The sequence below is a fragment of the Tenrec ecaudatus genome, chromosome 12, assembly GCF_050624435.1.
Source record: "Tenrec ecaudatus isolate mTenEca1 chromosome 12, mTenEca1.hap1, whole genome shotgun sequence".
Lineage (NCBI taxonomy): Eukaryota > Metazoa > Chordata > Mammalia > Afrosoricida > Tenrecidae > Tenrec > Tenrec ecaudatus.
Window position 1 is genome coordinate 27,475,106 of NC_134541.1, and position 13,700 is coordinate 27,488,805.

Here is a 13,700-nt window from a genome sequence, read left to right on the forward strand (position 1 = left end):
AAATCAGACCTTGATCTATTTACAGGTTTTCCTTTCTTTTTAAAATTTTTTTCTTTGAATTAATTTATTCTTCTATGGGTAATTGGCTTCCTGTTTTGTTGTTATGTTCTCACTCATCGCCTATCTTGCTATAGCTTGATTTTTGGTGCATATTATTATCTCTACAGATCTATCTAGATAAGATAGACTGAATGGATAGTCTGGAGGAGAAAACAACGGGACCATTGACTCCGGGGGGACACAGAAGAGGGGGAGGTGGTGATAAGGAGGTGGTGCTGACCAACCCAGGGACAGGGGAGCAACAAGTGGTCCAAAATCAGTGGCAAGCAGGGTGTGAGAGGCCTGGTAGGGATTCAGCAAGGGCAAGGTAACCAAGTGAAATTACTGAAACCCAAATGAAGGCTGAGCATGATAGTGGGACAAGACGAAAGTAAAAGGAAATAGAGGAAAGAACTAGGTGACAAAGGGTAATTATAGAGGTCTAAAGATTGGAATGTACATATGTAAATATATTTATATAAGAGTGTGGGGAAACAGATCTATCTGCATATATTTATAGGTTTAGTATTAAGGCAGCAGATGGACATTGGGCCTCCACTCAAGCCTTACTCAATGCAAGAACACTTTGTTCTATTCAATTGGCATTCCAGGATGCATGCCTTCCCGACACGAAGCACACCAGCCTGTCTGACCATGAGGTGTAGAAGGAACCAGTTATCAGACATCAAAAATCATATCAGTGGGTACCCACCTTCCTGATAAGATCACTGAAGACAAACGTGTGCCTAAGCAAATGTGAAGAAAGCTGATGATGCCCGGCTAGCAAAAGATATAGCGTCTGGGATCTTAAAGGCTTGAAGATAAACAAGTGGCCTTCTAGTTCAGAAGCAACAAAGCCCACATGGAAGAAGCACACCAGCCTGTGTGACCACAGCTGTCGAAGGGATCAGGTGTCAAGCATCAAAGAACAAAATATATCATTGTAAATGTGGGTGAGTGCAGAGTGGAGACTCAAAGCCCATTGGTTGACAACCCGACACCCCCTTACTGAAGGGTTGTGGGGAGGAGATGAGCCAGTCAGGGTGCTGGGTAGCAACGATGAAACATATAACTTTCCTCTAGTTCTTAAATGGTTCTTCCCCCCACTACCATGATCCTAATTCTACCTTAAAAATCTGGCTAGATCAGAGGATGTACATAGGTACAGGTAGCAACTGGAAACATAGGGAATCCAGGACAGATGACTCCTTCAGGACCAGTGGTGAGAGTAGCAATGCTCGGAGGGTAGAGGGAATGTGGGGTGGAAAGGGGGAACTGATTACAAGAATCTACATATAACCTCCTTCCTGGGGGATGGACAGCAGAGAAGAGGGCGGGGGGAGATGTTGGACAAAATAATAATTTATGAATGATGAAAGGTTCATGAGGTAGGGAGGAGTGCGGGGAGAGGGGGAAAATGAGCAGCCGATATTAAGGGCTCAGGGGGAGGGCAAGTCGTTTGAGTAAGATAATGACAACCAATGTACACATGTGCTTGACACAATGGATGTATGTATGATTGTGATAAGAGTTGTACGAGCCCCAATAAAATGATTTAAAAAAATTAAATGCGTTGGCATTTGCTCTGTTGCCCAGTAAACGGTCATTTTTTGTAAATGTCTCTTACGTTCTTTTATTATTTATTTATACTCATTTTATTGGAGGCTCATACAGCTCTTACATAATCCATACATACATTCATTGTGTCAAGCACATTTGTACATTTGTTGCCATCATTTTCAAAACATTTTCTTCCTACTTCAGCCCTTGGTATCAGCTCCTCACTTTCCCCCTCCCTTCCTCACCACGGATAATTTTTAAATTGTTACTTTTTCACGTCTTACTCTGACCGATGTCTCCCTTCACCCACTTTCCTGTTGTCTGTCCACCAGGGAGGGGTTGTTTGTAGATCATTGTGACCGATGCCTTCTTTCTCCCCCCACCTTCCCCTTAGTATCGCTAATCTCATGATTGGTCCCGAGGGGTTTGTCTGTCCTGGATTTCCTGTGTTCCAGCTCTTATCTGTACCTGTGTATATGCTCTGGTCTAGCTGGATTTGTAAGATAGAATTGGGGTCATGATAGTGGGGGGATGCCTTGTGTTCTTTTAAAGAAGGTCTAGATAGTAATTATGAGGTATAGTCTTGTATGTGTGTCGATTTTGTTAACTGTGGCATAGCTTCTATAGTCTTACTAGTCTTACTAATTTTGTGCCTAAGAGATGTGTAAAAGACCCCCCACGAGAATGTGGGTTTGCCTGTCCAGTTTTACTCTTACTGTTTGTTGTTGTTGAGAATACACACAGCATATGTAATTCCATGACACTGATGATGTGCTTTGAGTTTCCGAACCATTCACCCTCCTTTCTGAACTGTCCGTTCCATTAACATCCACTCCTTTGCCTCCTAGATTTCCTATCTGACCTTCTAATGTTGCGGCCCTTTCACACAGTTCCTCATGTGGTGGTGACCTCCCAACCATAAAATTATTTTCATTGCTACTTCATCACTGTACGTTTGCTACTGTTATGAATTGGGTGACCCCTGTGAAAGGATCATTTGACCCCCAGAAGGGGTTATGATCCACAGGTTGAGAACTGCTGTTCTAAGTTGTTATTTTGATTCCATGGATCTTTCTGAAAAGTGCACAGTGCTTGAGGTAGACATTCTTTACTAGTTAACGGTTTGGTTTAAGGAAGACACAAGGGGATCTTTCTTAGTTTAAACCTTTCGTTTTAAATGATTATTACAGGGTGGTCATTTCTGCGCCTCACCCAGCCTCAATGGCTCCAGAAATCTGGTGCCCCCATGAGTTTGAAATTCTATTCTGCATTTTCCCCCCCTTTGATTAGGATTCTTCATTGAAATCTTTGATCAAAATGTTCAGTAAAATATTAGCCTGGCACCATACTATCCAGTTCTTCTGTTCTCGTGGCCAAGTAGACAGTTAGCCACATACTCCATTACCCTGCTTACTCCTGGTTCTCCTTCTTCCTCTCTTGCTCCAAGTAAATAGAAACCAGGTGCTGTGCTTGGATGGCTGTTTGCAAGACTCTGGGCATTACTCAGCAAACTAGGAGGTAAAACACACGCTAACTAAACACATTATTGGCCGGTTAATTGGTATGTCCCTAAAACTCCCAAACAAGGAAGCACGTCCCATGAGCTCTCTGGTTATACATAAGCCTTCCCAGAAACTCTTTTTGTTGTTGTTGTGAATATATCTGTCACACATAGTTTTCGTTAATTCAGAGTTTTATGGGTGTGCAACTTATTGCCATCAATTACATCAATTGGCTGTGCAACCCAAATTTTCCACCAATATAAACCAAAACTCAGTGTACCATAAGTAACAATCCCTCTTATTTTTTTCTCCACCCCCGCCAATATACATTGATTTCTTCATTTGCCTGCTCTTACCTTCATATAAGTGAGGTCACGTAATATTTTTATGAAGCACTTATTTTACCCAGCTATTGAATACAGTTCATAAAATATAATATACATTCATTCAAATGGGCATAAATAATTTTTATAAATTTGATAGTTAGGCAGCCATTACTACAATCCTATTTTTAGATTATGCCCATAATTTATTTTTTCAAACAACTTTATTGATACAATTTATATAGTACACAATTTCCCATAGATTTTTACTATATTCCCTGTGCTATGCATTTATCACCAGAATCCATTTTTAGAACATTTTATTACTCTTAAAATAAATCCCATACTGATTGTATTGTTGCTATCCCCCCCCCCCCCCAACCATTTCCTGGCAACCACTTATCCTCTTTCTTTCTGGCTTACTTTGCGTATACTGGACTTTTCATATTCTTGGAATCATGAAATATTTGGCCTTTTGTGACCAACTTTGTTCATTTAGCACAGAGGCTTTCTAGGTTTGTCCACATTGTGGCATGTTTCAGTACTTCCTTCTCCTTTATGGCCAAGTGCTGTTTCATTGCACCACATCAAATTTATCCACTTATCAGTTGATGTTTTCTTCTTGGGCTATTAGAATGATGCTCCTGTAAACACATGTGTGCACATGTTATTGTGGGGATGCATTTTCATTTTTCGGGGATAATATATCAAGGAGTAGAATTGGCTAATCATGGTAATTTTATGCCTCATTGTTTTATGAACTGCCAGTTTTACAAATTGGCTGCACTTAATGTACCCCCCCACCTTCCAAAAAAACAGACAAACAAATATCCTGAGCACATGATTTTTATTCCTATTGCAGTGTGAGAATTTTCCACGTTCTGGCCTATACTTTTTACTATCTGACTTCTTGGTTCTAGTAGTCCTAATAGGGATGAAGTAGCATCTCATTATGAATATTCATGATAACTAATGATGTTTGGCATAAGGTATTTATTGACCATTTTGTGTATCTTATTTGGAGAAATGACTATATCTTTGTCTATTTTTAAATGGTATGTCTTTTGAATTATTAGTACCTTTGTATTTTTAATTATTGAATTGTTAGGTTAGGGAGAGGAGCCCTGGTGGCGTAGTGGTTACGAGTTGGGCTGCTAACTACAAGCTCAGTAGTTCGAAACCACCAGCTGCTCCGAGGGAGAAAGATGGAACTTTCTATTCATAAACAGTTACAGTCTCGTAGGGTTGTTATGGGTTGGCATCAACTCAATGGCAGTGGGTTTGGTTTGGCTAAAGTTTAGGTTTGGAGGGGTACCTAACCACTTAGAAAGAGGAGAGGGCAAGGCCAATCTGGGAAGACCCCTGTTTCTCTATCTTCTGTTTTGAAGGTGAAGAAGAAACTTTCAGGTAGAGGATATAGGAGGGGTATTTTAGGCAGGTAGAAGAACATGTACAGGGATGCACAAGGGAGAACATGGACTTCAGGAGCCTCGAATGTGCATCTGAAAGGTGATGCTGGAAAGGAAAGTAGATGACAGACTACAAAGGGCAAGGAAATGGCTTGTAGATTACATAGGCTGTTTGGGACCTGTTTCCAGAAAGGCATTCTACATTTTTTACCTACGTGAGTTTGGAGGCAGCTGTTCTCCTTTACCTTAACCAGTAAAGTGTTTCTCTCCCACTTTTTTTTTTCAAACTCACAGTTCACTGAAACATTTTTGACGGAGAGAGACAAACAGTCCAAATGGAGTGGAATTCCTCAGCTGCTCGTTAAGTTGTATGCAACCAGCCACCTCCACAGTGACTTCGTTGAGTGCCAAAACATCCTCAAGGTGAGTCCTCAGGCTCTTGAGGGCAATGTGTTCTGGACCTCCATGGCCTCTTTATTATATCAGCTGTAGAAACTTTGGGAGGTACAGGAGAAGTGCAAAGACAAAGGTAAAAACGGCCTCAGCCGAGCCATCCCTGTGGTAATCATCATCCAGCTTTCCGTGTGTGTCTTGTCTTCATTCACGCGTACCGCGTGGCGGTGCCTGCTTTATCTGGGACCCCAAAACCAGGCCCTGAGTTGATTTGAATGACATTCTTTTTGAACAGTTTAAAGGATCCCATCTTGTTGAAGGGTTATGGGAAGGGCCTTGTTGATAATTATGACTATTATAAGAAGAGTTTACAGAGGTAAACACTGCTATACACAAACCCTACAGTAAGGGGGTCCACAAGTAGATGCATGAATAGATAGATACACAGGCTGAATGAGTATGTGAAAGAGAGTGGGTGTATTCCCCTCCCCCACAAATATATAGATAGATAGATTAGATAGAGATTATGTATATAATAATTCTATTTGTCTTTACTGCAAATATATCCATGAATGTGGAAGAGCATTCAGGCAACCACGTTATGAAAATTTAAGACCTAACCAAACACCTTAAGGAAATGAATCTCTGGGCCTGGAGGCCTGGCCCACGGTCTCAGAGAACAGTGAGGTCAGTGCACACAGACAGTATTCTACATCCTGCTTTGATGTGAAGTGGCACCTGGGGTCTTAAAAGCACATGAGCAGCCATCTAAGGTGCAATAATTGGTCTCTCTCTGTTCAGAGGAAAACAGGCTGGTGAAAATTGAAGAGACATGTAAGTAATTCACTGGCCTAGTGGACCATGAGAATATGATTCTCCACAATCCTGAGACCAGAAGTACTAGATGGTGCCCAACTACCACTCCTGAACCAACTTTGAAAGAGGGAACACATTAAAAGGTCCTGCATAGAGTGGAAGAAAAATGTGAGGTAAAAAAAAAAAATAATTTAAAAGACCAGGCTTACTGGTTAGATGGAGACTCACTGGACCCCCAAGATTATAGCCCTTAGTCGCCCTTCAGGTCTGAAATTAAACTCATCTCCATGGCTCAATTTTCAGTCAAAGAATAAGAGGAACTGTAACTCCAGTGAGGCATACACACCTTAAAATAATGAACCACTTAGGTTCAAAGGGGTAGCATTTGTCTAAGGACAAAGTTCAGACGGGTTGGGTACGAAGGAGGAATGGAAATCAAACTCAGGGAGGATGTAAGGTAAGTGATATTTCACTGAGATTCGCCATCAATGATATGAAACAAAGCGTATATAAGCTGATGAATGAAAAACTGATGTACTCACAATGAGATTAGAAAAGAAGATTGAAAGGGCCTATCGTTGAAGGTTGAGAGAGAAGTGGAAATTGCCAAGAATCTGTTTGACGTAGCAATTGTTCTCTCCCTTGAGTGCGTATCAGAACCATCAGGAAGGCTTACTAAAACAGTGCTGGACCCACCCCCGAATTTCTAATTCTGTAAGTCTGGGTTACCCTATCCAAACGTCAGGGTAGAGTGGCCTCAAATTTGAATTTGGAGAACCAACTTGAGCTGAGCTTTAAACCCATGCTAGTGACATATGGAACTTGAAAAGGTTTTCGAGAAATTCCCATTATCTTTTCATTCTGTTTCTTAAGCACTCCCTGCCCCCCTCGTATTTGGTCAGAATGAAACTGAATGATAAAATGTTTTTTAGAAGTGAAGTTTTGATTAGTATATCACACAGTAATTCATTCTAAAACATCCAAACCAAAACCCCAAACCCACAGCCATCGAGTCAGTTCTGACGCCTCACTCCCTATTGAGCTACAGACGGAGCTGCTCCCTGGGGTGTCTGAGATGGTGGCAAGCACTCATTAATTTGGCCTTTCCTTCACTTTTAAGAAGAGTCATTTTTGTATTCTTGTTTTTCCCCCCTCATTATTACTAGGATAGAAATAATTACAGCCTCTTACACACTTGGTTAAAAATACTCTATAAAGAATGATACATTATATAATTTAATTCCTGCAAAACCTCTGTGGAGACCCGGAGGAGGAAGGAGGTGAACATTTGTGTTATTGCCAGTGATCATGTTTTATTCACCCAGCAGATACTTATTTGAAGCTTACTGAGCACCAGGCCGATTTAATTTTTACACCCCCCACCCCACCCCGGCCAATTTAATTTTAAGGTAACTCAATGAAGTAGGTGACTTTCTCTGTATCAGGCAAGAATATTTTGATAGCAGGTGATAGAAACTCAGTCTAGTTTAAGCAAAGAAAGCTCTTTGGTGACTCACATAACTGGAAAGCACAGGTGTGAATTCAGGGCCTGAACAGAGTTGACAGTCTTAGCTCTTTCTTAACATTGGTGTGTGGCCTCCAATTTCTCCATGTGATTACACCTAGAAGGTGACATTTCTGGAACATGTCCCAGCCACAGGAGAGGGGTGGGGGGCAATGAGAACCTGTTGACCAGTCCCTGAGGTTGGGCTTGAGTTACTGTTGGGCAGCCCCAGCAGAACCTTATGGAAATAGGGAACCGGCTCATCTCCAAAGAAATAAATAAGGTGGTGGGTACTTGAAGAAGAGAGCTGAAGAGATACCTGGTAGCTTCTACATTCCTCTTTTCATTTGCGGAGATGGAATCTTAGCAGTACCCACCCAAAGCCTTGTGGCTGCTCTCTGTTGAGCCCAGGTTGTGCCTTAGTCTAGAGCGCAGGCTCGTGGTGTCTACTGCCAGCAATCTGGTTTTAGAGAGGAGAAAAATGAGATCCAGAGGAAGTGGCTCAGTCTTTTCTAGAAGTGGTCTGTAGCTGATTCTATCACTCAGGTATGTAGCTTTTATTTTCTTATTTTGTTTTTTAGACCTGTAAAATGGGTAAAATTGTGCCTGCTTTTTTTTGAATTATTTCAAGGATTAAATGGACTAAAGTATAAAAGCCGAGGATCTAGGACATAGCAGGCTTTCTTATGAAGAGAGAGAGTGTGCTGCTCTTTATCCACAAAGTATGGTCAGTGTCATCATCACTTGGGAACTTGTTAGAAATATACCTTCTCAGGCCTGACCCCAACCTACTGAGTCAGGAGCTCTCAGAGCAGGGTGCAGCAGTCTTGATTTGCGCACAACTGTCAGGTTAGTTTGATGTACACCAAAGTTCAAGAACCACTGCTCCAGCCCACTGCTTCATCTTCCCTCAGAGGCTTCTGGTGAGAACCATGGGTGGTGGGCGTGGGAATCAAGAACAGCTTTTCTGCAGGAGGTATTTTGGTTATTTATTGCTATAAAACCAGTCACCTCCAAACTTAGTAACTTTAATTACCCACCTTGGGTTGATCAGATGGGTCTGCCATTTTGGTCTTGGTTGGGTATGAAAACTAAATGCCTCTCTGTATACTTTTTCCCAACTAGGACATTTCTCCTCTGCTCTCCATGGAGGCCATGGCATTTGTCACCGAAGAGAGAAAACTTACTCAAGAAACCACTTATCCAAACACATATATTTTTGACTTGTTTGGAGGTGTTGATGTAAGTAGTTGGTTATTCATGTTACTATTTACTGTTACTACTTCGTGGTTGAGAACTTTTAACTCAGAATTTTTAGCACATACTTTTCTTAACCCAGTGACATTCCCCTGTGGGAAAGCAGCATATTCTAGAAGAATTAATTTACTTGAACTCAAATAGCAGTGGTCTTTTCTGTTGTCTCCACCCCTGAGGTCGCTGTGATGATTTGTTTCTTGTGTGTCCTTCAAGACACCTCTGTGTGGGTGCATATGTGCGAGTGTGTTGTTAAACCCTCACCCGACCACCTTAGATGTTCTTTCTCCCCAGAGTGGCAGAACAATTCCAGGGGTGCATTGCTCTGTGGCGTGCGCTTTCCATGGCTCTGCATCCTTAGTTTGGAGATGGAGTCATTTCAGTAAATGTAAACTGACCTCTATTTTAAATAGCTCTGTAGTCTTACTTGGTGTGATTATGTTCTGATTTATTTATCCAGGCCTCATTTGAGGGGCACTTTTTTCTTACACATTTGAAATGCAAACAATGCTGTGGTAAAGAGCTTCATTGCGTACTTTAGTGTACAAACAAGATCAAAGCTTATGTGTCTTACTGTTGATGAGCTTGCCATTTTATATGCCTAAGAGGTCTTATTAACTTAGATCTGCAACAACAAAATATGTGTCTGTTTACCTTCACTATCACCAACTTAGTGTTTATATGTGCGTGTGTTTGGGGGCTTTATTATTGAAATATAGCTTACATACTGAAAAGTACACCGGTAATTACTTCCAAATATACCTTTGTTAATGCCACTCCAAAAAAATTTTTAAAGCATCACTAGTGCCCAGAATCCTCCTTCACTGAACACTATGCTTTTAGAATGTTTATTTCACAGGCACTGACCAGATAGGCTGGACATAGCAGGGCCGTGAAAAAGGAGGCCCTAGGTAACATAGGTTGACACAATGAGCTCAAACGTATGAACAGCTGGGAGGATGGCACAGAGCCACGTGGTGTTTCGTTGTGCCAGACATCGGGTCACTATGAAATAAAACCAGCTCCAAGACAGCATTTTTTGTCGTTTAAAAAGATACCTCCGTCTGAGATTGAATATCATCTTATGTATTTGTAAGTAATTTACTTTTCTACCAATGTTCTGTCACTGACTTGCTTTATTTTTCTTTTTCTGTTTGGTTCTTGGGCCTGTTTATGCTGGCTTGTAAACACTCTTAACTTTCTGAGGCCTTTTGTCATTTCCCCCTCGTTTATCAGTTCTACCTTGAGTTTGTTTATATGGTTTTTAAATTTAGAAATGTTTATTTCTTAGGAGATCAGATTGATCAAGTCTTGATATTGTGAATTTTAGGTTTATTACTGCTTTCAACTTTTGTTTCATACTTACCCTTCGATCGAATGACTTCATTCTGATATGTTGTTACTGTACGTCTTTGAATGTCTGGTGTGCTCTTCCTCTAACTGATTTGAAAGGTCATGTTTAGCATATGCTCATTATCCTACACATTTAGTATTCTCCACTCCTCAGCCTTTTCATGTTCAAGTACCGGTGTCAAAGATTGCAACGTGATTATGTGCACATGTGCTAACATTAGTCCTTCTAACATGTATTGTCCCTACATTTGCAAGACTGAATTTTCATGAATAGTCTTACTTCCCTTATCCTCATAGAACTTTAGAATCAGCTTGTTTTGTTGAAATACTATTTGTTGGTATTATTACTCTGAATGACTGTGTTAATTTAAAGTAAGCTGATATCTTTATGTTTTAAGTCTTTCTTGTCAAAAACAAGAAGTCTTATTTATTCAAGTTGTCTTTTACGAAAAGTTGTGCTGCTATTTGGTGCAGTTTCAGAGTAAAACACTGCCCGAACCTTAACTGTCCTCGCAGTTGTTAAGTTTGAGCTCTGTATTATTCTGGTGAAGCCTTGATGTTTTTCTGTGGGTACAGATTTCTCTAATTGCTCAAGTGCCACTGACCTACCAGTCTCTGCAATTGGTTGAAATTTGCTTCCAGCTTTGCTGCTGCTTTTTTTCCCCTTCCCTTTTGCTGCTTGTCCCCCGAGCCCCCCACTTTTTCTTAGTGAAAATAATCCAAAACCCACTGCCTTTAAGTTGATTTTGACTCACACCCAGTACAGGGTAGAATTGCTCCATAAAGTTCCAAGACTGGAAAGTTTTTACAGGAGCAAACAGTCTCATTGCTCTCCCGTGGAGAGGCTATTGGGTCTGAACCACCGACTTGGAAGTTGGCAGCCCCTGTGCTTAAAATGGGGCTCCTTATTAGAGATAGGACCTTCAAATATCCTTCTAATTCTCAATGCCTTCTCAGAAATCACCAACATAGAGTTTAAGATGGTGCTTGCTAGTGTTTAGGAATCCTGGAATTAAATTTTCTGAATCTGGAAATAAAGTTTTCTGTCATCCCCACCCTCTACCCCCAAGTCAGGCTGCTTCTTTCATCGACTGGTTTAGTTTTTCCATGCTTGCCAAACCCTTTACTGCTTTGACCCATTGCCTTCCATTGTACCTGCCCATGGTCTGCCCACTGTGCCTTCATCTCATTTACCCATACGATGCTCAGCCTTTTGGGTAAGAATCATTTGGTGGGGTGGTTATTGGTACCTCTAAAAATTCAGTGGCTTCAGCTTCAATTTTTGTGGGGACCAGCCTCCACACTGACTGGGTCTAGGGGGGCGGTTGTATAATTGAAGGGCAAATATAAAGAAACCTCAGACAAGACATGCAAGTGCTCACCTCTCCCATGGCGGCCTAACCTTGGTCATCTCTGAACTGGCTTGACTTTGTGTATCCCTGAGCTCTTCTGCGGGGGGGGGGGGGGGGGGGATGACATCTATGATCCTTATCAAAAGGGAGTAGGCCATACTTAGAATTGGATGGTTGATTGCTTTTGATGGCAGATAACCTACAGGCAGTTAACCTTTGAGAGTATAGTAAGCAATGCAAGCAGCACCTTAAAATTGGCTTTATTATGGGGGGGACATCATGGGGAACAACTTCTACTTAGAAGAATGTGGCTGGGATGGATGTCCAACCTACGAACGTGAAGGCCTCCCTCCACCAGAATCTGCCTCCCAGACTTTTAATTATGAGCATAGAGAATTTATCTGCATACACTGTCTTCCTGGTTCTCGGTTTCCCACAAATTAGGCCGTGACTTATCCAGCACTGTCCTGTTCCCTGCTAGTCATGTTTTTTCTTTTTCTCCACATGAGCCGGTTCAGATCACCTCCTGTTACTCCTAATCCTCTAACCCATCAGTTTCCAGATTGATTTCATGATAAAACCCAAACTTCTGAGAATGGTGTACAGATCTCCCCATATTCTCCTCTCATGACTTTCCTACAACCCTCTGCTCCAGTCAAGCTAGACGAATTTCTCCTTAGATCCCTGGTTTGAACACTGCCTTTCTACTCCTTCCCCTGCTGTACACCTACCTACTTGTGACTCATTTCTCAGATTAGATCTCACTTTTCCAGGAAGCCACACAGCCACTTTTCTTAGCCCCTACCCCCCCCCCCAGCTGAGTGGATGTTCCACCTTTGCATTCTCATAAAACTCATTAAAAAAGATTGATTCCCATTGTGGCACTGATGACACTGGATTGTGATGTAATGTTTCTTTGTCTAGCCTAACTTTGGAAGCTGTTTGAGAGCAGAAGTCATACATTAATCATATTCTTAGCCCTTAGCATGATGCTTGTTTAGTAAATGTTTGAGTAGTAATATACTGAATAATTTGTAATTGGTAGACACTACCTCCTTCATTAAATAATCTCATTGCTGCCATGGTGGCGCTCCTGAGTAAATGTTGGACTACTAACCACAAGGTTGTTGGTTTAAACCCAAACCCATCTGATGTCATAAAGATTTACAGCTTCAGAACTCTATATAGTATCACCAAGAGTCCCAATTGACTCATCGGCTATGTTTTTCTTTTGGGGGGGATTAATTTTATTAATCACATTTTATGTCATTTAATAATTTTTATAATATCGGGGTGGGGAGGAAGGGAGGGGGGAAAAAGCTGATACCAAGGGCTCAAGTAGAAAGCAGATGTTTTGAGAATGATGATGCAACAAATGTACAAATATGCTTGACACAATGGATGGATGTATGGATTGTGATAAGAATTGTACGAGCTCCCAAAATGATTAAAAATAATAATTTTATAATAGCTTTATGAGTTAATACATCATTCTAGTATGTGTCTGTTGACTTCTGTACTGCTTATCAGAATATTCTCAATTATCAACAAAACATACTGTTACTTCTCCCATACTCAAGAGAAACTCTTATTTATCTCCTTTCTGAGCTGTTATATTTCACAACAAAATTCTTTGGTAGAGTTTTACCTATTTGTGGTCTCTGATTCTCCCATTCTTTCTCGAATGCCTTTTGGTCTAGCTTTCATCCTCACTGTGGGCTCAGTGTTGCTAAACCAGTGGTGGGTTTCCAGTTCTCACCTTACTTGACATAGCAGCAGCTTTCCACACTGCTGATGCTCTCCTTTTCAAAACATGGTTTTCTTTGGATTCTAGGACATAGTATACGCTTAAATGTCTTCTTACCTCACTGAACACTCTTCAGCTTTTTGCTGGATCTTTTTCCCCTGACCATTTCAACATTTGAGTCGTGGAGAGTTTAGTGTTGACCCCATTGCTCCTTTGATGACATTTGCACGAATGTCTTTGTAACGCCATCTTCATGCTGCTAGCTCCACTGTTCATAGCTCTAGAGCAGACAGCTTTTGTTTGAATTCCAGACTTACAGCCAGCAGTCTACTTGATATCTCCATTTGATATCCTTCCAACTTAACATGCTCACCTCCTCTAACTGCAGCTCACCTGACTGGCTACAGGCTTCTTTATCTTAGGAAATGACATTGCCATCCTGCCATTT

General features: G+C 41.2%; 1 protein-coding gene across 5 annotated transcripts in view; it reads left to right on the top strand.

The window, feature by feature from the left end:
• The window catches only part of TRPC4AP (transient receptor potential cation channel subfamily C member 4 associated protein), a 100,560-nt gene that overhangs the window by 13,228 nt on the left and 73,632 nt on the right, over positions 1-13,700 (top strand). For all 5 annotated transcript variants that reach the window (XM_075563730.1, XM_075563729.1, XM_075563727.1 and 2 more), the window contains exons 2-3: positions 5,128-5,256; positions 8,672-8,788. In XM_075563730.1, coding sequence (XP_075419845.1) covers positions 5,128-5,256; positions 8,672-8,788 — 246 coding nt within the window. The remainder of the gene's footprint in view (positions 1-5,127; positions 5,257-8,671; positions 8,789-13,700) is intronic.